The 24,349-nt window shown below is 47.9% G+C and overlaps 1 protein-coding gene across 2 annotated transcripts in view; it reads left to right on the top strand.

Moving 5' to 3' along the window:
• C2H10orf90 (chromosome 2 C10orf90 homolog) overlaps positions 1-24,349 on the top strand; it is a 250,462-nt gene that overhangs the window by 97,212 nt on the left and 128,901 nt on the right. The window contains exon 1 of one of the 2 annotated variants that reach the window (XM_031957018.1): positions 7,043-7,330. The exons of the other annotated variant lie outside the window; for it this stretch is intronic. Coding sequence (XP_031812878.1) covers positions 7,174-7,330 — 157 coding nt within the window. The 5' untranslated portion in view covers positions 7,043-7,173. Of the gene's footprint in view, positions 1-7,042; positions 7,331-24,349 lie in introns of those variants that run through there. 2 annotated transcript variants of the gene reach the window in all.

Below are 24,349 nucleotides of genomic sequence, written 5' to 3'. Positions count from 1 at the left end.
CTTCCCTCTTTCACAATCCTTCATTTATTTTAGATCATACCAACATATTTGACTCATACCCTTGCCCTGTCTACGTAGGCTGCTGCCAACTGCCCTAATAATAATAAAGTGCTAAGGAATTTCATAGATCATCTTCCCACATAGGAATGTAAACAGTTTAACTTACTTTATTGAATGACTTATGCTTTCTCTTTCATGTCTACCTTTTTATGTTTCTCTTCAGTCCTCTATTTAATGTCAAATTTTCTATTCAATTATGGTCTTTTTGTTACAATGCTTAAAAGTCTTCTATTTCATTAAATATCCACCCCCCCTCACCTGGAATAATTTTACTCACTTTTGCTGGGCATGTAATTCTTGGTTGAATTCCTAGCTTCTTTGATTTCCAGAATATGATATTCAAACCATCTTCTCTCTTAACGTGGAAGTTGTTAAATCTTATTTTATCCTAAATGGGCTCTAATGTATCTGAATTGTTTCTTTTTCACTGCTTGAGATATTTTCTCTTTGACCTGAGAGCTCTTGGGATTCCTGGGAGTTTTTATTTTGGGATCTCTTTTAAGAGGTGATTGGTAGATTCGTTTTCAATTTCCATTTTTATCTTCTGGTTCTAGAATACAAGGGCAGTTTTCCATGATAATTCTTTTTTTTTTCATACATGACCAAACCGTTATTTTGCTGTACAAAAAGAATCAGACTCTGAAATATTGTACAATTAGCTTGTGAAGGAAATCAAAAATGCAGGTGGGCAAAAATATAGGGATTGGAAATTCAATGTAATGATTTTTAATCATCTCTCAGAGTTCTTTCTCTGGGCGTAGCTGGTTCAGTTCATTACTGCTCCATTGGAAATGATTTGGTTGATCTCGTTGCTGAGGATGGCCAGGTCCATCAGAACTGGTCACATGATAATTCTTAAATGATTTCTTCTTGACCTATTTTCTGGGTCAGTTGTTTTTCCAATGGTATGTTCCACATTTCCTTCTATTTTTTCATTCTTTTGACTTTGTTTTGTTATTTCTTGATGTCTCATGAAGTTATTAACTTCCAACTGCCATTTTCAGTGAGCTTTTGTACCTCGTTTTCATCTGATCTATTTTGCTTTTTAAGGTTTTATTTTCTTTCTTTTTAAAAATTTTATTATAACTTTTTATTGACAAAATATATGCATGGGTAATTTTTCAACATTGACCCTTGCAAAATCTTCTGTTCCAAATTTTCCCCTCCTTCCCCCCACCCCCTCCCCTAGATGGCAGGTAGTCCTACCTGGGTTTATTTTCTACAATGAATTTTTATGCTTCATTCACCATTAGGCCAATTCTATTTTTAAGATATTATTTCTTCTTTTCTGGTGTACCTCTTTTACCAAACTGTTAATTTTCTTTTCACAGTTTTCTTGCACCACTATCATTTCTCTCTCTAATTTTTCCTCTACCACTCTTATCTCTTTCTTTCACTGTTCTAGGAATTCTTGTTGGGTTTCTTCTGTTAGATGACATTTGGAAGCTTATGTCTGGTCACTGATCCACAGCTACCGCTTAGAAAGGAAATAGATAAATCAGAGATTATCCAAAAGGCAATCAAGATAGTGATGAGTCTTAAACTCAGGCCAGATCAGAATCCATTGAAAGATCTATGGATAATAGTAATAATGGCAATAACAATAACAGTCATAACAGTGTGCTCAGTTTGGGATCAGACTCCCCAGGGTTAATGCTTGGTTTTATTACCCACTTGGTTTAATGTCAGTTAATAAAGATACTACAGGACTCACCCTGGGAATACACAGAAAGGCAAAAGTCCCTACCCTCAAGGATCTTATAGTCTAATGGGAGAAGGAAGTTGTATATAAATCTTGCACATATCTTGTACAAAAGATGATATATAAAAGGTAAATTGGAGCTAATCTATAAAAGGAAGGCTCTGGAAATAAGATGAACAAAGCCTTCCTAGAGAAGATGGACTTTAGCAGAGCCCTGGATAAAGCCGGGAATGAAGACAGGAATTCAGGACAAAGATGAAGGAGGAGAGAATTCCATTCATGAAGGAAAGCTTGTGGAAATTCTGGGAGATGGGATTCAAAGAGGCTGATGTCACTGATTATGGAGTTGGAGGGGTGGGGGAGAAGGGTGAAAAAGGGGGGAAAAGACCAGGAAGATAAGAGAGAATTGGTTCTGGTGGATTCGGAGTACCAAAGGATTTATTCATGTCTTGGAAATGATTCACTGGACTTTACTGAGCCGTTGGAGTTTGTTAAGTAGGGGCTATGGCACGGTCAGACCCATGCTTAAGTGACTTGGGTGAGCATGTGCAAATCAGTTAACCATGGGCTCAGTTTCCTAAAATGGAAAATGAACAGGTGATACTAGATGACTTCAGGAAAACGAGGGGGAGGCTCTCCCTGCATCCATGGAGATCACAACCTTTCTACATCTTGGTTAACAGTCTCAGAGTTGTTGTGGCCAAAAAAATGCAAAATGGTAATTAAATCAGACCCAAGGCTTTCTAGCTCTAAGCCAATGATCCGCGTGTATTTCCCAAACAAGCCTTCAGCCTTATCAGGCATTTTAACTATGGAAGCAAAATGGCACATCCCCCTGAGTTCACCCCTTTCAGGTTTACAAGATCTCAGGAGATACTCACAGGCAAAATGGGTGTTTTTCAATTTGTGGCTGATATGCCCATCCAACCTTCCTTGTTTTTCACTCCTTTTCAGGCATAATAAATGACTTTAGTGTTAGCCTGAATTGCTGAGATAAAGAAAGAAGATGAATCAGATCTATCAGGGTGACTTAGGCAGGAAAGAAAGTGTGGGTAGGAAAGCACCATGGGATTTTCATGGGGAGGAGAAGGGAGTCTGCGAGAAGATTGCCCGTTTCTGGATTTCTGCCTTGCTGCATCAGGCGGTACACCCAGCCTTGCTGCATCAGGCGGTACACCCGGCCAAATAACAGCAGTAAACAGGGTGAACACGAGCACTTATTCACCATGGACACCGACAATAAGCATTTTGCTTTTGATAAGTAAGAGAAAGAACAGCCTGGGAGAAAACTGAAGGCAGCTGTTTAGCAGCATTGGGGAAAGAGGAGAGCCAGGAGCTGAAAAATATGGTGAGAGGGAAAAGCTTTAGAGGGAGGCTGTCCCCAGATGGACAGACTTCCAGGAATCCTATGCCCAGCTACCATAGAGGGATCAGCAGCACGGGAGAGCTCCAGGGCAAGGGATTTGAGTGATATCTATCAATCACAGTGCAGTTCCACCTTTGGGGCTTCCTCCCTTAACTTATACTTGTCAGGGCAAATTGGGCCCCAGTTCTGAAGCTAATCTCAGAGGTCTAGGGGTATCCTGGATGGGTATGGGTTTCTGGTAGTTATCTATAAGCCCCCACCAGTGTGGGCTGCCTATCACTAATTAGCCAGAGTGTATTACTTTTTTTTTCAAGCAAAAGTGTGTTTACTTAGGTAGCATAGAAAAAACCAATTAGTACAAAATACTTTCCCATGAAAATAACTTGTTTTTTTTTAATCTGAGTTATATGATCTGAGTATCTAAATCATTTCTAGATAGACAATAATATCTAGACAGGTATATGCCAGAAAATAATATATGCACACAGACATATAGAGAGAAACATTAATTATGTATATGTATAATATATAATATAATATAATATATGTATAAATCTCTATATATACACACATATACGCACATAATACATATCTATACCTATTATTTGGCATTCTTCTTTGGGGAAAAGGACTTAGAAGCCTTGAAACTGGTTTCCCCGCAGGGGTTCTCTTTCTGCCTCAGTTTCTCTTTGTCATCAGTGGCTGTCTCTCTGCTCCCAGTTGGGTACCAAGTCTTTCTAATACATGGTCAATGGTGGGGATGGGGGAGGGATGTAACGTTAAGGTTCAGGAAGAGAAATGACATGTGTAAGGTCATACATGTAAAAGTCAATGCAACACGAGAATGAATGTCAACAGATGGAGTGAAATAATACGCTCTAGTTAGCCTTCTCCCAGCAACTATCCCACTCCCCTCTTTCACCACCCACCCAAAGGGTCTCCTTTGCTCTCCAGGCCTGGCTCAGTGACGTGCACTAGAGAGATCTTCTGGACTCTGAAAACCGGGTACTTTGAAAATATTTATGTCTTTAACAACAACGTGCTCTGTCTCAGAAGAGAATCTCTGTCAGGGACCACTGCACTGGCTCTCTAACCTTTCACCTTCCCGGCTTCCTCTTCCCAGTGTTTTCCCCCTCCTCCCAAATGCCAAATTCTGGTTCCTAAAAGGCAGCTCTCCCCGTGGAGCTGGATCTCTGCTCCCAAGGTGCAAACTCCTCACTTGGCTTCTTAACCCACCAACCTCTTCTGCCTTAGTTTGCATGACTCCCCCCACCTACTCTCCCTTTGTCAGACTGACTCAATAGCCGCATCTCCAGTCCATGTTCACGTGGCCGTTTCTGACTCCACAGCGGCTCTCATTCACGTCCCCCTTCCCCCCCTCACACAGCTCTGCCTCATGCAAACCCTCACTGCCTCTCACCTCAGCTGGGGCAACAGCCCCTTCCTCAGTCCCCCGCCTCGATTTCCTCCCCCTCCAATCCATTCCCTACTCAGAGACCAGCGAGATCTCAAAAGGCCGCCTGACCCATCGGTCCTCGGAGCTGGGGAAGCAGCTCTCGGGAGAAAGCCGGTCATCCCCACTACTGCCAACTGACAGGTGAGGCCCGTGTCGAGGCGCCTCACGGGAGGACAGGGAGCAGCCTGTGCGAGGCAGGCCGGACCTCCCGACAGCGCCTGGGCCAGCATCCTTCCCCAGACTGCCGGAGAAAGCCCCTGGCACTAAGGACCGCGGGAGCAGGAATACTTATTACCCTAAGTCGTCTTCCTGGAAAGTAGCCCTTATGGGGACAGTCTGGCAGCTGCTCCTGGAGGTGCCACAGCTACAGCTTTTGAAGACCCCCAGATTCAGGACTTTCCAAAGTCCTCAAATGATCCAGCATCAGAAACTGAAATCATGTTCTCAGTGTAAATGGCTTTAAAGAAGAGATAATACAACCTGTTTACTATCGTGCCCTAAGAATCATGGGACATTTCCACCTGACTTTCGTCTGAGGTCTTCCCTGCGTGGGGGCTCCTTCCTCCTGGGAATGGGAGCTCCTTGCAGGAAGGCACCCGGGACTTTTGTTTGCACCCCAGCTTTTAGCGCAAAGCTTTGTACATGGGCAGCACTTAGGGGTTTGTCACTAATCGGTTTATTCATTCACTCAGTGCTAGTGAAATCTAATGACTCCCAACTCCAGAATCTATTCGACATTCAAGGCTCTTTCTCATTTGGCCCCTTCCAGCCTTTCTGTTCTTCTGACAGCATGTTCGACTTTAGAGTTGGGCTCCTCGAGGTCACTCCCACATGATATCCCATCTCCTGCCTTTGGGTTCTGCCTTTCCTGGTCAGTCCACTCAATGAGCACTTATTAAGCACCTACTATATGGAATGAAACGGCCCTGTCGCAGCCCAGTTTCCTCCGAAACCTAGCTCAATAGCACCTCCTAGAGGATGCCTTCCTTAATGATTAGTGCTCTCAATCCCTTGAAATGACTTTTTATTTACTTTTTTCCTGTCTTTTGCATCTATTTATCTGCGTGTATGACTGTCCAGGTAGGATGGAAGTTTCCTGAAGGCAGACATCACGTACTCCATTGCATGGAGTTTTCTTGGCAAAGAAGGTGACGCGGTTTTGCCATTTCCTTCTCCAGCTCATTTTACAGATGAGGAAACTGAGGCAAGCAGGGGGAAGTGACTTGCCCAGGGTCACACAGCTCAGAAGTGTCCGAGGCGACTTGAGGTCAGGTCTTCCTGACTCCAGGCCCAGCACATGGCACATGGCGAGCGCTTAACAAATGTCCGTGAACATCTCAAGTTTGATTGGACATCTCAGATCAAAACCCGGTTTGTTTTTGTAAAGTTTCCCGGGGAAATGCACATTCTCAGCCATGCTCAGGACGCAATCTTCCCGGAGCACCTGTGGGGAACACGGATGAGCTGGAACGCGTAGCCCAGGTCTCTCCGGAAGAGAAGCCGTGTGTGTCCCGTTCCCAGGAGAACCTTATCACTGAGGGCAGGCCCGTGGGGGCAGCCACCCCCCCTGCCCTCCCCCTCCCCACAAAGGAGGAGTGCAGGAGACTCCGGGGTGGGGGCTGCCTTCCACCCCCCGCCCCAGGATTTTACATCCAAGGAAAAGGAAAAGACTTTTCTTTCTGGTATAAAAGGCAAATCCCAGCAGCTGTGGGGCCAAGAGAGCAAGCACTTCCCAGAGGTGGCCTTTCTGAGTCCTGTGGCAGAATTTCTGGGATGGAAGGGAAAAGTGGCAGGGCAGCGTAGTGGGAGGGTGGCTACAGTGCCCGACTCACACACAGAGCCTCGGTTCAATCCCATCACTAACTTATTGTGGGGCTCTGGGGGCCCACCCCGAAATCTGAGGGCTTCTCCTCTGTGAGAGGAAGGTGGGGCTATGGGCCTCCCAGGCCCCTTCCAGCTCCAAGCCCGGGATCATCTGAGTCTCGATGGGGGAAGGCAAGGAGAGCTCTGGGGACAGAAGTCCCGGGGCAGGGCCAGGTTTCACCTTCTGAGAGCCCTTATTAGCCTTCCAGACAGGCCCAGAGCACGGAATGCTAATCAGGGAGCTGAGCCGGCAATTAGGGTACGGGCTCCCAGCAGGACTGGGCCAGCCCAGCCAGGACCAGCCAGAACCAGCCCAGCCCAGCCAGCTCAGCCCAACCTAGCCAGGACCAGCTCTGCCCACCCAGCCAGAACCAGCCAGAACCAGCCAGAACCAGCCAGAACCAGCCCAGCCCAACCCAGCCCAGTCCACCCAGGAGCAGCCCAGCCAGGACCAGCCCAGCCCACCCAGCTCAATCCAGCTCAGATCAGCCCAACCCAGCCCAGTCAGGACCAGCCAGGACCAGCCCAACCCAGCGAACTCAGCCCAACCCAGCCAGGACCAGCCTACCCCACCCAGCTCAGCCCAGCCAGGACCAGCCCAGCCAGCCAAGGAGAGGCACCCCAAGAGCTAAGCTCCCGGTGCTTCTGTTCTGTGTTCCCTGGAGTCAGAGGCGCTTCCTCCAGGACTGTAACTGCTCCTGGCAAAAGCCTCCCCTCTGGGCCACTATGCCCTCCTCCACAGCCCAGATTCCCGGCCTCAGGAGGGACTATGGAAAGGCTCCTGGGCACTCCCCAGCTACGTCTGCAGGGCAGGGGGCTGGGAGATGCCGGGCCTCTGAAACCTGCTTGGGCCCCAGCTCCCCCGAGGGCACCGCCGGCCAGGGTAAGTCCTGCCAGTCTCGGTCTCTCCCTGGGTCCCTTTGGTCAGTACGAGCAGCTTGTTAGGCTACTCCCTTCCCAGCGTGAAAAACCTGGCCTGGTAGCGGTGTGAGTGGGGCAGGGAGGGTGGGGATTTCTCCTAAAACCTGCACTGAACAACATGATTGGGGGGGTCAGAGCTTGGAAGATCTGGATTTGAATCCCTCCTCCCCCACTTCCTCCTTGAGCCTCATCCATGTAAAGGTCATAACAAGAGAAAGGAGGGAGGGAGGGAAGGGGGAGTTAAGGAAGGAAGGAAGGAAGGAAGGAAGGAAGGAAGGAAGGAAGGAAGGAAGGAAGGAAGGAAGGGAAGGAAGGAAGGAAGGAAGGAAGGAAGGAAGGAAGGAAGGAAGGAAGGGAGGGAGGGAGGAAGGGAAGGAGGGAGGCAGGGAAGGGGGAAGAAGGAAGGAAAGAAAGAAGGGAAGGAGGTGGAAGAAGGAAAGAAGGAAGGAGAAAAGGAAGGAAGAAAGAGAAAGGGAGGGAGGGAAGGAGGATGGAAGAAGGACGGAAGGAAGGAAGGGAGGGAGGGAGGGGGGATCTATTACAGAAATTCTTGCAGTATCAACTTAGACTTTATGTAGAGAATTCTAAAAAGTTCTCACTCCAAAAAAAATACCCCCCCCCATCTAACCCAACCCAAACCCCCCAACCTATATTAACTTTATTGCATAGCACTGTGCACTGTCTCCACTCTCACACCTTGGTACTCTGTGGTCTCCCATCTCACCCTCACCAAAAACAACAACAACAAAAACCTTAAAAGTGCTCCAAGTAAAAACAAGAATGGCACAGGAGACTATGGCCTCACTGATCAGGTGCTTGGGCCTCTGCCCCCTGCCCCCCAACCCCTCTCCCTTCCCTGCTCTCCCTCTCCCCCAAGTCCACAGGAAAATCAGCATTGTGTAAAAATTGCTTCCCACAGAGGTCTCCACATCCATAAATCAAGACGCATCTGTGCATGGCACTGAGTCAGACTGAGACTAAGGGACCTGCCCAGAATCTCCTAGCCAGCAAGTATCTGAGAATGAATTTGAATCCATGTTCGTATTATTCCTGCGTTAGTTTAGGGCCATAGAGCTGGAAGCATCTTAAACTTATCTCAAGTGACCCTCACTTTACAGGTGAGGAAACTTCCCAGAGAACCCAGTGGCCTGAGGTCACAGCAAAAGCTCTCCATGTCTCCTGGGCCCTTCCGGGTTGGGTGCTTGGCTTGGGGACAGAGACAGAACCTCCCCCGGCCCCTGCCCTCCTGGAGTTTACTTTCAGATTCAGCAGCTGCCTTCCAGCCCGGCTCCTTGGAGCCCCAGGTGCTGGTTCCTGAAGTATTTCTCTGTGGGCGCAGCTGCCAAAGGCACCCACCCACCCGGGGACCTGGGGACCTGAGAACAACCTCTTACCCCCGGAGCATCCCTCCTGCTAGGAGACACATAACAGTGTGGGGGCCGCTCCCCGCACTCTGCTGCTCTCAGTAGGAGCTGCCTTTTGCCTTGACTTCCTGGGCACCAGGACCATGGGATACTCGCGGCCACGCTCACAGTCTTCACGATGCATGGTCCCATGCGAGGCAGGGCAGGTGGGGACCTTTGACCTTGGCTGTTTTCAACACCTGCCTCGTCCTCCCCATCTCAGGCTGCTAATGACTTGCCCCTGGCCCTACTTCATCACTTGGTAGCAAGTGACATTTACTCAGGGACATCCTCTTCATGGATGCAGAACAAGGAGAAACAGTGATTGTTAGAGGCAGAGTCTCCCCCCATCCCCGCCACTACCTCAGCCTCGGGAGGGGGAGGGGGCAGGATGGACCCACACTTTTTCTCGGCTCCCCTGTCACAAGGGTCCCACCAGGTTCATGTCCACAAGAGCATCACTGGCGGCTTCTTTTGGAGCCACTGATAAATCTGTCCAGTGCCTCCTGGTCTAGAAACCCCCTTCCTTAATGTCTTCATCGAGAAACGAAGATACTTCCTTAGGGTCACCCAGCCAGGCTGTCTCAGGGGCAAAACCTGAGCCAGGTCTTCCAAGCTGGCCCTTTGAGCAATTACAGGACCTGTGAAGGGCCAAGGTGCTGATGGCATTGGGGGATAAAGTGACTTGGAGCTGGGTTCCAGCATCAGTGTCAGGCTTAGCCGGTTCCTCATTGGGAATGATGGGCAGAGGGTCTCAGTGTCAGGCTTAGCCAGTTCCTCCTTGGGGATGATGGGCAGAGGGCGGTCTCAGTCACATGCCTGTTCTGGAAAGAACTCTGGGCCGATGGGCAGGCCCTGCTGTCACATTTGCCCGGCTCTACGTGGAGCGGCAGGAGAGGAGGAGAGGTCTCTTATAAAGGGTCCGGCACCAGTTAGATGAGAGACCCCAGGATGGCTGCTTGGGCTGGACTGGGAGGCGAGGGTTGCCGTGATTTAATTTCTTAAGCTCGTTACCATTTAGATGCAGGTTATTGCTATTCCTGGTTCATAAGGATGAAAAACGAGCCCTTGAATATGGGATCCAGCCAGAGGGTGTATTATTGCCTCAAAGGAGGAAAGGGGAAAGAGACCTCGTTCTGTGGAGTTGGGAAATCTCTGGAGGGAGCCGGGGGCTTCCATGCCGTTTTGCATTTGGGGTTTTTCTTTCTTTTATTCTTAATTTCTTGGTTTGATGCACATTAGGTCTGCTGTCCTCCCCCTACAGACTGACCCCACTGGTGTATCCATATGGGTGGGAACAACCCAGACTTCTGAGCACTGCCTTAATGCAGTAGAGGCTGCCTAGGGTTTTGTTTTTTCTCCCTGAGGATTAAGTGACTTGCCCAGGGTCACACAGCCAGGAAGTGCTAAGTGTTCAAGATCACATTTGAACTCGGGTCCTCCCGACTTCAGGGCTGGGCTCCATCCTCTGCACACTCAGGGTTTCCGCGGCTTTAGCAGCACAGCCCATGCCCCGGTGGGTCCTGCTGAATGGGGAAGGACTCCAGAGTGGGCTCAGCAATTAGCCACGTGTCCGTGCTCAGTCTCGGGAGACGTTCTTTAGTCCCCGCAGCCCTTGGGGGCTGTTGACTAAGAAGTGGTCTCAGGGACCATGACCAAAGAAACCGGGATTGCAGAACTTGGTTTGGTTTCCACAGAACCTCTGAGCCAGAGCGGGCTGGGAAGCCCGGAGGCCGCCTCCCCCTTGAAGTAGACAGGCCATAGAAACAGCGCGGGGTAAGAAGTCACCTTGTCAGGGTCCCCTCGAGCCTTGGTTTCCCCATTTGTAAAAGGAAGGCCTGGGACTAGCCGACTTCTTGTTGTCTTTATGCTTTGCACCTACCAGCCCGCCAGTTCCCCAAAGGAGGCCATCAGCCCTCGCCCCCAGAACCCCGGGAGGGGGTGCCCCTCTCCCAAAGCAGCCCATCCCCCGTTGGAACAGCCCAAATAGTCACGAGGATTTTTCCTTCCATTCATTTGAAACCTCTTGTTTCTGCTCCCTGGGGCCCAGGTGAACGAGTCTGATTTCCTTCCCACAGGACAGACGGGCTTTCTTGAGGAAAGCTCCGGTGTCCCCCTGAGCCCCCTGAGCCCTCCCTGTACCTTCCCCTGATCCCGGATGCGTTTGGGGCCCTCCCCCATCCAGGTCTCTACCTGTTCTGGTTTCAGGGTCATTAGCATAAGGAGTCTGGCCCCACCTGTGGGAAAGCCCCGAAGGCCCTTAGATAATCTCTGTGTCCTTGCCAAGGTTTACCCTGCACTTTCCCTGCTCCTTTAGCTGCAGGAGGAATTCCTGAGGTCCAAGTTTGATGGGGGAAGGGACCCCGAACAGTGGCTGGAAAGCTGGCTCTGAGGCCCGAAGGCCTGAGTTCAAGTTTCGCCTCCTACTCATGGGCTCTTCTGGGGGGTGTCCTCTCCCAGTGGGGATCAGCACTGATCGCCTCTCAGAGAGTTAACGAGGGCACGTGTAGGTTAATAGACTCACCCAGCACTCATGTCTACCTAAGATTCAGGTAGATATTTGTGGCCCCCCCTCCCTCCCCAGTGCTCTCAGCTCCAGCTGCTTCCAGCTGTGTCACCGGTGATTTAGCTCCCTGAGCACTTCCACGCAGGCCGGTGGGGATGACATTTCTCTTGGGGGCATTTGATGGCAGCAAAGGGGAGATATCAAAGAGGGCCTGGGTTTTAGCTGCTGCTCCTTCAAGGGAGGCATGAAATTTGGGCTTTAACTGGCTTGTTGTTTTCCGATTCCTCTTTGTTCAAACATTTGATTCATACTTTTAACTACCCTAGTGTCGGATTTCTGAGTGGGAGAGGAGGTTCCCATCGGGCGGGGAAGCCCCTCAGCAGCCCCAAGAGGCTCCATCGGGACGTAGGTGGAGGTTACCTTCCTTTTCCCAGTGGGATTAGTCCATGCTCAAGGCACTGCCACCAAAATTTGCCTTGGAGAAGTCCCAATACCAACACTTGTCCCATGGCTAAGTGAGACACTACAGGGGCATCTTCCTGCCGGTGCTGGGCAGGATTCCTTGGAGTGTGGAGGTTATGGGATGAACAGATGAATAAAGCATTTGTTAAATATTTACTTTAAGCCAAACACCCAGGACAGAGAGAAAGCAGTGCCAGATGTTGGAGAAAAACATGGCTGCCCTTCTAAGAGCTTCCATTCTGTTGGGGGAGCACACACGATATGCACTGATAGAATCATGGGTGGGGGGCATTAGGGAAAGCCCTGTGGGAGACACGGCACCTAAATCTGCAGAGAGACCCAGAAGTCTTCAAAAGGACAAGAATTCCAAAAGAGGGAATTAGGGACGGAGAGCCCTGCAAGCAAGTCTGGGAAACGACCAGTCAGTGGCACGGAGGCAGGGGGTGACTTGGCATTTTTTAATAGGAAGAAATAACCAGTGGGGCTGGGATGTAGAGAGGGAGAGGGGAATAATGTGTAATCAGTTGGGGAAAAGGTAAGGACCAGGGGGATTTTTGAATATGGAGACTTGAAAGTCTGTAGCCTAAGTTGAAGAGGAGTCTGATTTGTTTGGGAAATGAACAGACCCCATCAAGGAAATCGCAGCTCCTCCAACTAGCGACTACTGTGGGGAAGGTGATGATGAGCATGGAGCCATGTAGCAATTGTGCTCTGCCAGAGTGAAAGGGAAAATCAAATGGGGGAGGCGGGATCCCCGCCTTACAATAGAGAACAATGCTGTCTCTTCCAGTACATTGAGGAGGTTGCCATGGTTTCTGTCATCTAACATCGCCAGGCCCAGACCTTCATTTTCCTTCTTGCGGCAAACAAGGGTGAAGATAACAAGTATGCAGCAAACTTGGTCTTGAAAAAAGACTTAAACAACCACCCTCCCTTTCTCTTTCCTTTCTTTTCTTTTCCCTCTCTTCTCTTCCTCTTCGCTCCCTCTCTTCTTCCCTTCCTCTTGCCTTTCTTCCTTCTTTTTCCCCTTCCTCCCTTCTCCCTTCCTTTCCCCCCTAATTTCTTCCTTTTCTCCTTCCCTTCCTTCTTTTCTCTTTCCTTCCTTTCCTCCCTTCTTCCCTTTTTCTTCTTTCCTCCCTTCCTCTTCCCTTTCCTTTCTCTCTCCTCCCTCTCTTTCTTCTCCCCCTCTTCCCTTCCTTACTCATCTCTTCCTTTCCTTCCTCCTTCCTCCCCCCATTTGCTTTCTCTCCCTTTTTACATTTACGGATCTTATCTATACAGAGTGCAATATTCTGTTCTAAAGTCACTGCATGGATGACCTAGCCCATGTAGAGAGCAGTGTTGCCCCTTCAGGAAACAGGGATTACCTGTGGACCCCCACACTCCTGGACTCCACTTCTTTTTAAAAAAAAGGGCTATGAGGAGCACACCTCCTCAGTCCTTCTGCCTCAGGGATGTGTGTGACGCGGCTCCCTCCTGGAGAAGGCAGGGAGCTCCTGCACCAGCTTTCCTCTCACATCTGGAGGACCCGAGGCTCCTCAGGAACAGGCTGCCATCCCCAGGCTCCTGTGGCTCTGACAGCAGTTCCATCCAGCCTGGGTCCTCAGAGGAGCTCGGCGCTCCCTTGCCTTCGGAAAGAGCTCTCCCTTCTTTTCTCTCCCCCTCTCATCATTCGCTTCCTAATTGTCAAAGCTTCCAGGGCCCTGATCTTGCTTCCCTCATTCAGCTCGCAGTAGGGTTTCTTTCTCACTCAGCTTCAAAGTTGACATGCAAAGTCGCCTCCTCTGAGCTGGGCTCTCCCCAGGTCGATGCTTTTGCTAAGTGTTGATAGAGGCCGTTAGCAGACTAGCAGTGGGGGGCTGGAGGCAGGGAAACACGATGTCAGGAGGGTGGATCTGCCAGTTTTCTTTCCTCTTTGGAGCTAAAATGTACGAGTTCGCCTGCTGGTCGGCTTCTGACTCTCAGTTTACTGAAGCTTTTTTCTCTTTGTCCTCTCTCCCTTTCCTCCTCCTCCCTTTCCTTCACCTTTTTCTCCCCTTATCCCTCCTCTTCCTTCCCCTCTCCCTTCTTTTTTTCTTTTCCACTTCCTTCTCCTCTTCCTCTTCCTACCTCCTCCTTCCCCTCTTCATTTTCCTTCTCTTTCTTCCTCTCCTTTCCCTCTTTTTGCTCCTCCCTTCTCTTCTTTTCTTATCCCTCCTTCTCTCCTTCCTCTTCCTTCTCTTCCCCCTCCTTTTCCTTCTTTCCCACTTACCTCATCTCCTCATCTTCCCCTCCTTCTTTTTCCTCTTCCCACCTCCTCCTTTCCCCCCTCCTCCTCCTTTTCCTTCTCTTTCTTCCTCTCCTCTCCCCGATCCTTGCCCCTCTCTTCTCTCTTCTTCTCCCTCCTCCTGCCCCTCCTCTTTCTTCCCCTCCCCTCCTTTTCCTTCTCCTCCTCTTCTTTCCCCTCTTCCCCTTTGCCTCTCCCTTCCCTTCCCCCTCCTGCTCTTTCTTCTGCCCTGATTTAATTAGCTATTCTTTGCACTCCCCAGATCAGACCATTTCTTTGACCTGTCATCATCTGGGGTGACCATTGCATTCAATTCCCCCTGGACTCCAGGCTTGGGGAGGGGGGGAAGGGTGAGGAAGGGAGGAAAAACTTGCCTTTGGCATCAAAGCCCCCGGATCCTCTGATCCTCTTTTGAGAGGAGCTTTTAATGAATTCTGCAGAACTGTCTGTAGCCATGATCCAACATAATTGCCTCCAATTTCCCACCCACGGTATCCTCTGTGATCAGGAGTGTTCCAGGAAGCTCGGCTTGCTGCAGCCTCATCACCATGGAATCACCCAGGGGCTGAGGAATTCCACTTGCCCCATTCCCTGGGGGAGAGGCTGGGTGAATGTCCACGGGTTACCAACGAGAGCCACCCGAGCCTTCTCGGGAAGGCAGAGGGAGGGCGCACGAGCCACCCTTTCGCCGCAGGACCCTGGGTCCCACTCCCCAGTTCCTTAGTTAAGGGAGCTCAGAGACCAGCTAGTTCAGCTTCCTCCCTTTACAGCTGAGGGAACTGAGGCCCAGGGAGCCTCCTTTGTGCTTTTAAAGCACCCAGAGATCACATAAGCAGGGAAGCAGCATTGGAACTCAGGCCTCTGCTTGCAAATCCAGAGCTCCTGGGGCATCCTGAGCTCTCTCCCAGGATGACCCGGCCTTCAGCGGTTTCTGAAGGGTTGTCTCCCCTTCCCTTGATTTTTAGTGCTTCTGACCCCCCTGGCTAAGAGCGGCACGTTTGTTTTGGCTGCTGCCTGACGAGGCCCATTATCTGCTGGAGATCAAACTGATGGAGGGTTTGGGGGATAATTCTTCACTAATAGGCCAGGAGGCAAAGCACAAGAGAGAATGAGGGGATGTCTTGACTCTTTCTAGTCAGGGCTGAGGGAGGGAGGACGTTTCCATAAGAAAGGATAGAAAAGCAGCATCTTTGAGAAGGAAGAGAACTTATTAGGAATCAAAGAACCTGCGTTTGAATCTCTGCTATAGTTCCTATTCCCTGTGTGACTTCAAGCCTTTGGGCCTCAATTTGTTAATCTATGAAATGGGAAGATAAAAGAGCCAGGCTGGCAGAGTGAAAGGACTCCTAGACTTGGAGTGAGAAGTTCAAATCCCATTTCTAACCTTGTTTATCCTTAGTCTCCCTAAACCTTAGTCAGACAACAAGCATTAATTAAGCATCAGGGAAACAAAAGTCTCCCTTCCTCCCTCCCCCCCAAATCTAAACCAAAATCCTACTAATCTCTGGTGTTTATGGTCTAATGACAGAAACAAGATACAAACAATGCACAGACAAGAGAGAGAGGAGGAAATGTGTGATTTTAGAGCTTGATAGAAAGGGAGAGGAAGGGGACTGAGCTGGGAATCCAGGGACTCATGGGGGCCAGGTGGTGATGGGCAGGACACTCGGGCAGGGCCCTGCTGAGGGAGAAGGGGGAAGTGTCTCAGGCCCAGGCAGGCAGCTGGGGCATGAGCATGACAAAATGGCCGTCTGCTCCTCTGGAGCAGGAGTACCCATGGAGGGGTGGGTGGAACAAAGTGACCTCTCAGCTCTAACTCTACCTCCTCTCGGTCCATGGAGCGAAGCAGTTACAGATTTAGAGACGTGTAAAGCAGGAGAGGCCCCTAGGAGTCCTATAGTAATAGATGCTGAGCCGACCAGTCCCATCCTCCCATTAGAATGAGAGAGGAAGAAACTGAGACCTGAGAGCAAAGTTTTACTTGGCCAGAGTCTCTTAGAAAATGAGTGTCCGGCAGCATTTGAACCAGTTCCTCCATTCTTTCCAGTATGTCGCGGTATCGGGACCAGCCCTTTTTAAGGCATCAATTAGCTTCTCTTCCGGTCTCCAGTGTCCTGGACAAAGAACCCGCCGTGTGGCAGCCAAGGCCGTGGCCAGCCAGAGCTGCTGCGGATTCCCAGCGTGGTCACATTTACTCCCCCCGTTATCGTACCCGGCATGTTCATGCTGGATGCCCCAGGAGACCTCGGGTGCCCCCCTGGGAAGCCCCGAGCAGTCCAAGCCCTTCTCGCACTGCCATAGGAGAGCTGTCCAAGGTGCTGAACTCGTTGCTCTGGGTCTTTCCTGGGTGCACAGTTCAGAGCCGGGGGGAACCTTAGAGGACATCTGCCTGAAACTGAGGCTGAATGGGCTGAGGTGACGGCTCAAGGTCAGAGTACCAGCGCAGCCTGCAGGCCGGCCTTTGTCCCTTTCCTGGATGCATGAAGCATCTCCTTCTTAGTCATATATATGAGATGTCACAGGCAGTGTGGTGACAGAGCTTACCTAACAGGCAGCTAGATAGCGCTATGGAGAGTGTTAGACCGAGAGTCGAGAAGATCTGAGTTCAAATCCTGCCTTTGACAGTTACTAGCGATGTGAATCTGAACAGTTATTTAAGCTCTGTCTTTCTCAGTTTACTCATCCTTAAGATGGGATATTGTACCCATCTCCTAGGGTTATTATGGGGATCGAGTGAGAGAATATTTGGAAAGGACTTAAAGTGCTCAATAATGTGAATAATAATTATTGGAGTGAGGAAGATCTGATTGCATCCCACCTTTGACATTCACTAAATATGTAACTTATACAACCATCCCAGCCCTCTCAGGCTCACACTGTAGGAGTCATCCTGGATTCTTCCCTCTGTCTCACCCTCCCCCCCCACATCCAAAGTGGCACCAAAACCTGTCGATTTCACCTCTACATCTCTCCAAGACACCCCCTTCTCTTCTCTGACCCTGCCCTGGTGCAGGCCCCCATTACCTCATGCCAGCAGTAGCCTTGCTCCTGAGTCTGAAATCTTACCTTCTACAGAAAGTCTTCCTCAATCTTTCATAATTCTAGTGCCTTCCCTGTAAAAATCTTGTTTATACAAGTTTGTTTGCATGATGTCTCCTCCATTAGATTGTAAGCTCATTGAGAGTAGGGACTCTCTCTTTCTTTGTCTTTCTTTTTTTCTTTCTTTCTTCCCTCCATCCCTCCTTCTTTCTTTCCTTCCTTCTTTCTTTCTTTCTCCTTCCTTCCTTCCTCCTTCCCTCCCTTCGTCCTTCTTTCTTCCTTTTTCCTTCATTTTTCTTTCTTTCTTCCTTCCTTCCTTCCTTCCTTCCTTCCTTCCTTCCTTCCTTCCTTCCTTCTTTCCTTCCTTCCTTCCTTCCTTCCTTCCTTCCTTCCTTCCTTCCTTCCTCCCTCCCTCCCTCCCTCCCTCCCTCCCTCCCTTCCTTCCTTCCTTTCTTCCTTCCTTCCTTTCTTTCTTTCTTCCTTTCTTCCTTTCTCTCTTTCTCTCTCTTTCTCTGCATCTCCATCACTTAGCACAATTCCTGACTTACAGTAGACACTAAATAAATGGTGAGTGATCTTGGATGTCAGCTCACTGATCTGAATTTCATTTCTTTTATCTGCTAAATCAAAATGGTGAAGGAAGGAAGCATTTCTTAAGTGCCTATTATGTGCCAAACCCTGTAGTAAGCACCTTACCGATGTGACGATGTGACCTCATTTAATGGGAATGCCAGTAGTACCCATCTCATGGAATTGCTCTGGGGTTCTCCCTGGGTACATTACCCTATATAAACATTGGCACTTGGTTTCATGATATTCTTTTTTTTTCCCTTTTTAAAAATTATTATAGTAACTTTTTATTGACAGAATCCATGCCAGGGTAATTTTTTTACAGCATTATCTCTTGCACTCACTTCTGTTCCGATTTTTCCCTCCCACCCTCCACCCCCTCCCCTAGATGGCAAGCAGTCCTATACATGTTGAATATGTCCTGGTATATCCTAGATACAATGTATGTGTGCAGATCCAAACAGTTTTCTTGTTGCACAGGGAGAATTGGATTCAGAAGGTAAAAATAACCCGGGAAGAAAAACAAAAATGCAAACAGTTTACATTCATTTCCCAGTGTTTTTTTCTTTGGGTGTAGCTGCTTCTGTCCATCATTGATCAGTTGAAACTGAATTAGGTCTCTTTGTCAAAGCAATCCACTTCCATATGATATTCTTTTGCTACTTCTTGGGTGTGAGTGAACTTTAGTGATGTTCTGTGACTTACCTGTACCTATCACAGACCTTCTGGTCTGCCACTGAAGTCAAAGGCTATATTCCTTTTACTACTTTTTTCCAACTCAATAGAGACATATCAAGCAGCGTCTCTCCCCACTGAGGTTTTTTAAGCCAGTATCTGCTTCATTTAATTGTTCCTGTACCACTGTATCAATGTCCATCAGAATACAATAGGCTGTTGGATGGTTAGAACAAGATTTCCAGGCCAGAGTTTTGCTAGACAGGGCCAAACTTTGACCTGCTATAGCTGTGCCCACTTGGGGCCATTCCTTTCAATTCCATAAGCACTTTAGGCATGTACTCCAGGCCAGGCACTGTGTACAGTGATGCATGTATGAGAGATATATAATATAATATCTAATATTGATATACTATATGTGTACGTGTGTTTATTGTTTTTTCAATCATTTAATCATCCAACTTGTGTGCCTATAGACCAGACTATCCATGGGGCTTCCTTAGCAAAACCCCTGCAAATGCCCATATACTTCAAAATACTTGAGCTTATTGTTTTAACTAAGAATTGGAAACAAAGTAGATGCCCATCAATTGGGGAATGGCTAAAGATATTGTAGTTCATTCATACGACTGTGCCCTAAGAAATGATGTGTGGGATGAATAGAGAGAAGCCTGGAAAGATCTACATGAACAGATGCAGAATGGAGCAAGCAGAGTCAAGAGAGCAATCTACACAGTAACTATAACAATATAAATGGAAAGAATAACAGATCAAAGAATCAAAAAGAGAACTCAACTAAGAGAAATGAGAAGGTATCTCTAACCTGCCTCCCCATGTGTTAAACATTGCAATTCTATTGCCTTTTTTCCCAACTAAAAATTCTATTTGTCAAAAGGGAGGGGAAGGGAAAGGGGAAGAACACATGGGATACTATAGTCATGTAAGAAACAGTAGATACCTCATAAAGCTTATTTTAAAAGAAAAAAAGCTATCAGAGGAGTTCTTTTGATCCTGAAAAAATGTCGGTGGAATCTCAGCCACAGAGATCAGTAGTTGGGGGATTAGCAAAAGTCTCTTTGGGATTAGTGGGAAATTACATTTGAATTATGCTTTGGAGAAAGTTAATGGTTCCTTAGTGGGAAGTGAGGAGGAAATGCCTTCTAGGCATGACATAGTCTGTAAAAGGCCAGAAGAGAGATGATGGATTGTTATAGAGGAAGAGATCAAATGCAGGCCAGTTTTGCTAGGATGTTAAATAAATGAGGATGAGTGATTGTCACTGGGGAAAGGTAGGTTGGTATAAGTTCTGAAAAGGGTTAAATACTGACCAGAAAGGTTTTATTTTATCTTACAATCACTAGGGAAGCCACTGCAATTCTTTGAGGAGGGGAATGATGTGGCTAGAACCATACTTTAGTCATAACACCTTGACTCTGTGGATGGATTGCATAGAGGAGAGGGATTCCCTGGATCTAGGAAAGGGAGGCTGTTGTTGTTGTTGTAGTTGTTCATTTTTCATTCTCAAAAAGGATTAATGACATCAGGAAGGTGATGACTTGACTTGTAATTGAATTGGATGTAAGTGTTTTGCAAAGTCATCAGCTTCCCTCTCTCCTCCACAGCTCCAGAGTCATCAGGGTCTGGTGGCAAGACATAAGTCAGGATGATTGGCAATGGCCCTAGATACTGGGAATATAAATAATAATAAAGGGGAAAAAGAGAGAGAGACAGAGACAGACAGACAGAGGGAGGATTCTTGCCCTAAAAGACCTTACTTTCTAATGGAGAAGACAACAAATGAAGGAAGTTGAAAATGAAAATGGGGAAGAGGAGGCAGGATGTCAAAGTTCAGAAGAGTTTAGCTTCTTGAGAAAGGAAGACAGAGGTCAATCGTTTGACAGTAAAAGTTGGAGGTTTGTGTCCTGGCTTTCCTACTCATTTGCTTTGTGATTCCATGCAGCTCATTTCACCTGTTCACTTTTTATCTATAGGAAAGAAATAACAAGATTCCTGCCTTCCCCCCACATAGGGAGATTGTAGACATCAAAGGAGACAATGATCACAAATGGTTTTATAACCAGTATATAAAACCTGTTCTAGACATACCATCTGGAGGATAAGAATACAAAAGCAAGGTAATCCCCGCTTTTATGTCTATTCTATTCTACTGGGTAGCAGCTATTCACACAAACAAAATATTAAAAAATACAGTACGATGGTCCTTCCATTCTAGGACACAGACACGTTACAAAATGTAAGCTTTTTGAGAGCAGGACCTCTTTCCTTCCCTGCCCGCATCCCTGGCAGCCACCACAGTGCCTGGCACAGAGTAGCATTAAGTAAATACTTGCCGATTGGTTGATTGCTTTTTTATTTTGATTACCTCAAGGAAGCTGCCTGGACATATGGGGGGGATGGCAAGCCCAGAATCTATCCCGAATCCTCTGAGCTGTATCAGACAGCTTTGTCTAGCTCTGATTCTTTCGAACCTTCTTTGAAAGGTCATGAAAGTGATAGGAAAAAAATTGGGCTTTCAGGCTGCAATTATTGATTAGGATTTAAAAGATCAATGAGGCTTCTCATTAGATGGGAATTAAAATCTACTCTTGCCCCAAGAAGGGGGAAAAATACTGGGGAAACATAGTCTTGGAGTTGGCAGTTAATATCTCTGTCGGGCCTGTCAGTGTGGTGTGCTCAGCTGGATTTCCACTGCCTGCTTCATAAATTGGATTTCATTTTCAGAACTAGGATGAAATGGGGGAATAATTTCACCTACTGTACATTTATTGAAATTATATCAAAATAAGCAATGAAGGAAAATTCCTCCTCGTAATAGAATTTCAAGGATCATTTCTCTAGTTTGTCGCTAGGAAAAAAAAAAAGGCTGAAAATGTCTTGCCTTGATAAGCAGGAGGAGGAAGTGTAAACGTCCTCCCTGAACGGGGTGGTGGCTCTGGTGACTTCTGGTATAGCAGCAGCTCCTGTGACTGTGCCCCTCATGCCCACACTTGCGCCCCCTTTCCACCCTCTCTGTAAGATTGCCAGGGAAATGCCCCCACCTTGTGGGGTGAGGGACCCTCAGATCAAGTGTGAGCATACACCAAGCCAGCAGTTATGCCTTTTGGTCACTGGATGTGTCAGCTCAATCCCACAGATGTTGGTTAAATGGCTGCTAAATCCAGGCACTGTTGGATGATGGAGATAGAAAGAAAAAAAAAGAAATGATCTCCTTTACAAAGGAATTCTTCTCATTGTCCTGGGAGGGAACAATCTGGATGCAGAAGGATCCCAAGAGAGAGGAACCAGAGGTTTCCCTACAAGATAGCCCTGATGCTGTGAGGGAGCCAGGGGTACCAGAAGCCTGAGGGGAGGAGGGATGGTGGCAGAAGGCAAGGGGCTTCAGGCAGGACATGCTGGCAGCTTGTGGAAGAAGGATGGGAGAGGGGGAGACTGGAGCACGGAGGCTAATGAAAAGGTCCTTCAGAGGTTTGAGAAGGGTTTGCCCTGGGACAGTGGCGGAGGAGGGGACAGAAGGAGGACAGATGATAGAGACGGAGTCAGTTCCTTGGTTTGGATGGCATCCTGGGCAGAAGATCGGAGGCTCAGCTCGCTCTCCCTCCCATCAGCCCTGGGCACATCTGGAAGCCCCAGTCCACAACTCCACAGAATCCACCAATCCGCCCTAATTTTGCCCCAGTGTCACGGCAGATTGAAATGCGAAATCGACTCCGGCAGATGCAGTTATTCCTCTGTGAAATATGATTTCTCTCCCGGACCAAGCATCGGGTGACTCCCAAGGTGCGCCCGACCATTCGGGGGAGGAGGCATGGCGGTGCGAGGCTAATTTCACCCTGCACTGCCCCAGACCAGAGCCGAATGGAGCTTAATTAACTGGGTTTAAACAGTGGGATGAGTCCTGAAAATGAATGAGCCAGCCTGGCCCTGAGCTAGAGACACCGAGGTCGGATGGGGCTCAGCTTTGGTCCCTGACCCTCCCCACGGTCACAGGCAGCACCTCACTGAGCTGAAGCCCTCACAGCTAACTTAAGATGCAGGTGAGATTTCCTCTGTTAGAGAAGCCGGTCCTGGAGGAAGCTGAGAATCAGGAAGGATGGTCTTGAATTTTGATGCTCTGAGGCTCAGTGAGTGATCATGGGCAGGTCCTCTCAATCTCAGTTCCTCCCCTGGAAAATGGGGATAATGCTGCTTAGGGCACCTGCTCCATCCAGTTATTGTGAAAGGGATCTTTGTAACCTTCAGGGAGCCATGGAAATGGACGCCATTGTGAGACCCTTCTGGGACCTGGTAGTTCGCTCCAGTCCCCTTTATTTAATCTCCCGGTTGTAAGGTATCATCCATCCCGGGAACAAAGCCATTCCCGGAGTCACCGTGCAAATGGCTCTCTTGGTTCTGCTCATGAACCGATCACTGATGCACAAGGGATTGGTCCGGCCTTTTCCTGTGGAGCAGATGCTCGCAGTCATGTCATGGCTCGGCTTCCTTCCATTTCTGGGGAGCTGTGAATTATAGAACACATGTTGTCTCTCCCTGTTAGAAGGTAAACTCTTTGAGGGCAAAGAACGTCTTCCTATTTGCTTGTAATAGAATAACAGCTCAAAGCCTTGGGGAATGGGACAAGGGAACATCCTTTAGACACATCTTCATTAATAAATCATGGTGACTCATTTGCAAGAGTCTAGTTAAGCATGTAAATAGGGAGAGGGCAAATGATAAATGGTCAAAAGATGTGAACGGACAGTTTTCAGGGGAAGAAATCCAAGTCATCAATAGCCATATAAAAAAGGTTATCACTAATAAGTAGAAAAAGATAAATTAAAATGACTTTGAAATTCCATTTCTCACACATTACATTGTCTACGATGATCAAAAAAATGGAAATGACAAATGCTGAAGGGGCTGTGGGAAAATCAGTACTTTAATATCCTTTTTGGTGAATCTATGAAGCAGCCCACCCATTTTGGAAAGCAATTTGGAACAACATGCAAAAATTATTTAACTGTGTGGAACCTTTGACCCATAAATCCTGAAGAGATCAGAGAAAAAGGAAAAGGACCCATATGTACAAAAATATTAATAGAAGCTCTTTTGTGATGGCAAAGAATTGGAAAACAAAGGGGTGCTCATCACTTGAGAATGGCTGAATAAATTATGATAGATTTAATGGGATAATATTGTGATTTAGATGATAAAAGAGAGGATTCAGAGAAACCCAGCTTTCTAACTTTATGGCCTTTGCCACTATAGCTGCTTGTGGGTACCTTTGGCCCAGCCAACCCCCCCCCCCCCATCAGCTCCCTTCTATATGTCATCTTCCCTTCTTGCCCTAGAGAATTTCTTTCTTTCTGTTTGTAATCCTATCTCTAGTACTTATAGTGGCTTGCATACAGCAGACCCTTAATAAATGCCTTTTTTTTTCAAGTAGAGTCACCAAAAGAAAGATCTGCCTTCTCTGTTTGTAATTATCGTTCTCAGAAGTGTGTTAACTAGACAGATGCATTCAATGTCACTCATTAATAGTGAAAATGAAAAAAAAATCCTTTGCTTTTTAGGAGTGTGTGTGTGTGTTATTATTATTAACATTTTGTTCCATTTTTTAGTGTCAAGATATATCAAGATATATTTAAAATACCCTAAGCATCTTCCTCGAGGCAGAAATGCAGGCAGTTTCCAGGACTCTGGGAATCCTCACTGGATGGAGCAGCCAGGCGGGAGGTGGCTGACAGAAAGTGAGGGGTGGGTTTGAGTCTGTCCTCCATCCCCCAGGACGCTTTAGTGCAGTCTCTCCTCTCTCCAGCCCATTCTCCATGGAGCAGCCAGATTGAGAAGACCCTGTAGGAGAAGTGGCTTGTAGATAAAATACCCCTGCTCTTTTCCCTCTAAAGTCCTTTCCATCCTGAACTCGGCCTATCCTCTCTGTGACTCAGGCTTCCGTCATCCCCTCTCAGGACGTTACACTCTGGTAGAAATGGCCTTCCTGTTGTTCCCTGTCTGCTTTGGCATAAGGTCCAGAGTATCCACCTCCCACTTGTTGACCTGGTT

The sequence above is a fragment of the Sarcophilus harrisii genome, chromosome 2, assembly GCF_902635505.1.
Source record: "Sarcophilus harrisii chromosome 2, mSarHar1.11, whole genome shotgun sequence".
Taxonomy (NCBI): Eukaryota; Metazoa; Chordata; class Mammalia; order Dasyuromorphia; family Dasyuridae; genus Sarcophilus; species Sarcophilus harrisii.
This window is presented reverse-complemented; position numbering and strand designations above follow the sequence as displayed.